The sequence below is a fragment of the Somniosus microcephalus genome, chromosome 14 (genome assembly GCF_052327205.1).
Source record: "Somniosus microcephalus isolate GS21.2 chromosome 14, FLI_Smic_1.0, whole genome shotgun sequence".
Taxonomy (NCBI): domain Eukaryota; kingdom Metazoa; phylum Chordata; class Chondrichthyes; order Squaliformes; family Somniosidae; genus Somniosus; species Somniosus microcephalus.
This window is the reverse complement of record NC_141000.1, coordinates 31,961,442-31,963,691: the sequence shown is the minus strand read 5'-3', so window position 1 is coordinate 31,963,691 and position 2,250 is coordinate 31,961,442. Positions and strand designations below refer to the sequence as shown.

Sequence of the window (2,250 nt, the reverse complement as noted above, 5' to 3'; positions counted from 1 at the left end):
TAGACGGAATGGTTAGATGGGCAGAACAGTGGCAAATGGAATTTAACCCTGAAAAGTGTAAGGTGATGCATTTTGGGAGGACTAACAAGGCAAGGGAATACACAGTGAATGGTAGGACCCTAGGAAGGACAGAGGATGAGAGGGACCTTGGTGTGCATGTACATAGATCCCTGAAGGCAGCAGGACAGGTAGATAAGGTGGTTAAAAAGGCATATAGGATACTTGCCTTCATTAGCTGAGGCATAGAATATAAGAGCAGGGAGGTTATGATGGAGCTGTACAAAACATTAGTTAGGCCACAGCTGGAATAATGTGCGCAGTTCTGGTCACCACACTATAGGAGGGATGTGATTGCATTGGAGAAGGTGCAGAGGAGATTCACCAGGATGTTACCTGGGCTGGAACGCTTCAGCTATGAAGAGAGACTGGACAGGCTGGGGTTGTTTTCCTTAGAGCAGAGAAGGCTGAGGGGGGACCTGATTGAGGTGTACAAAATGATGAGGGGCATAGATAGGGTAGATAGAAAGGAACTTTTCCCCTTAGTAGAGGGGTCAATAACCAGGGGGCATAGTTTCAAGGTAAGGGGCAGGAGGTTTAGAGGGGATTTGAGGAAAAACTTTTTCACCCAGAGGGTGGTTGGAATCTGGAACTCACTGCCTGAAAAGGTGGTAGAGGCAGGAACCCTCACAACATTCAACAAGCATTTAGATGAGCACTTGAAACGCCGTAGCATACAAGGCTATGGACCAAGTGCTGGAAAATGGGATTAGAATAGACAGGGCTTGATGGCCAGCGCGGACACGATGGGCCGAAGGGCCTCTTTCTGTGCTGTATAACCTTCCCTCTGTTACTGACCATCATAGCATCTGCATGGCCACAATGCAAAAATAAAAGCCAACACAAAATAAACATTGCAAACCAAATTTATAAATTAAACCATGCCATATTGGATACAAATGTCAACTAATTATCCGTGTGCATTCCCTTAGTGCCTGTCTTCCATGTGCCTTTGCCTGTCCCTGTGCTCCTATGCAGTGCTACCCCAGTGGCTGCAGCATGGCTGGTGAAAGACTGCTGACTTTCAGTGGGGGAGACTGCAGATGGCCTTAGAGGATGACCTTGAGCAGCTCTGGGCCTAGAAGGCCCGGCTTTGGACTGCACCATCTTGGCATGGGCGGCCGCAGACTGGGTAGGCTGGCTGACTGGCAACAGCAAGGGTACTGGTGGAGTGGCAGTGGTGGGAGGACGAATGCTGTCATCCTGAGAGAGGACAGCGGGTTTGTGCTCCACGGAGCCACTGCCACTACCCCGGGGCATCGCCTCAGCAATCCGAGTAACCTGTTGAAGGACAGATTGCTGGACTGCAGTGACACCCTGCAAGCCCCTTTGAACACTGGTATCCCCGGCCATGATGGCAGCAGTCTGAGCTTGCATGACTTCAGTCTGAGCTTCCACTGCACCCAGATGTCGGGTGGCTTCTGCCTGTTTTGCAATGGAAGCTGAGACATCAGCCATCAGATGCTGCATCGTGGTTGGGTCCACAAGTGCACTAATGGTGTTGGCCACCACTTCCATGCTGGAAATCATGGGCTCCAAGCTCTGCACAAAGCCCTGTGCCAAGTTGGTGCTGGACTCCTCCATGCTCCTCGACATTTCACTCAGGCTTTCTGGCAGGCCTGTCAATGCACCAAGCATTTCATTGTGCACACCCATCTATAGGCCACCCTATCTGAGTCCTGTGCAGCAAAACTCGTGTGCGACCTCGCCCTCCGGGGAGCTGGCACCTGCGCCACCCTTGCCCCCCTGCCCTGGCTGTAGGCCACTCGTGCCCGGTGTCTCACCACGTGCAGATCCCACCTCTAAGCTATCCTCTAAACTTCACGCAGTGTCAGTTTCTGAGCTGATGGCTGCGAGTGTGAAATCGAGTGACAGTCTTTCTTTCTCATCACTGTCTTCTTCCTCTTCTACCTGTTGCTCTTCCACCGCTGCCTGGCCAGGCTGCAGTTCTTGGGTCTCTGAAAGGAGAAAGGCACAAAGGTAGGGTTGTGGTGGGAGGGGGGAAATTAAGAGGTGCATGCTTACACCATCTGTAGCTTGTAAATCAGAAGAGATTGTAGGATCAGGGTGAATTGGGAAGGAGGATTAGGAATGGGGATATTGTGATCTTCTATCATTTCAGCCCTGACGCAGGCCACAGTCTCAGTGATGTCCGCTGCTCCAATGATAGCAAGCACCATCTCCTCCATGGTG

General features: G+C 51.3%; 1 protein-coding gene across 1 annotated transcript; it reads right to left on the bottom strand.

The window, feature by feature from the left end:
- Positions 1 to 963: 963 nt before the first annotated feature.
- Positions 964 to 1,713, bottom strand: LOC147107428 (uncharacterized). The gene has a single exon (XM_086007387.1). The coding sequence runs from the start codon at positions 1,711 to 1,713 to the stop codon at positions 964 to 966; it is 750 nt and encodes a 249-aa protein (XP_085863513.1).
- Between the last annotated feature and the right edge of the window lie 537 nt (positions 1,714 to 2,250).

What these genes read in the sequence shown, in the direction of transcription:
- LOC147107428 (XM_086007387.1), bottom strand. Translation starts at nt 1,713, where the DNA reads ATGGGTGTGCACAATGAAATGCTTGGTGCATTGACAGGCCTGCCAGAA.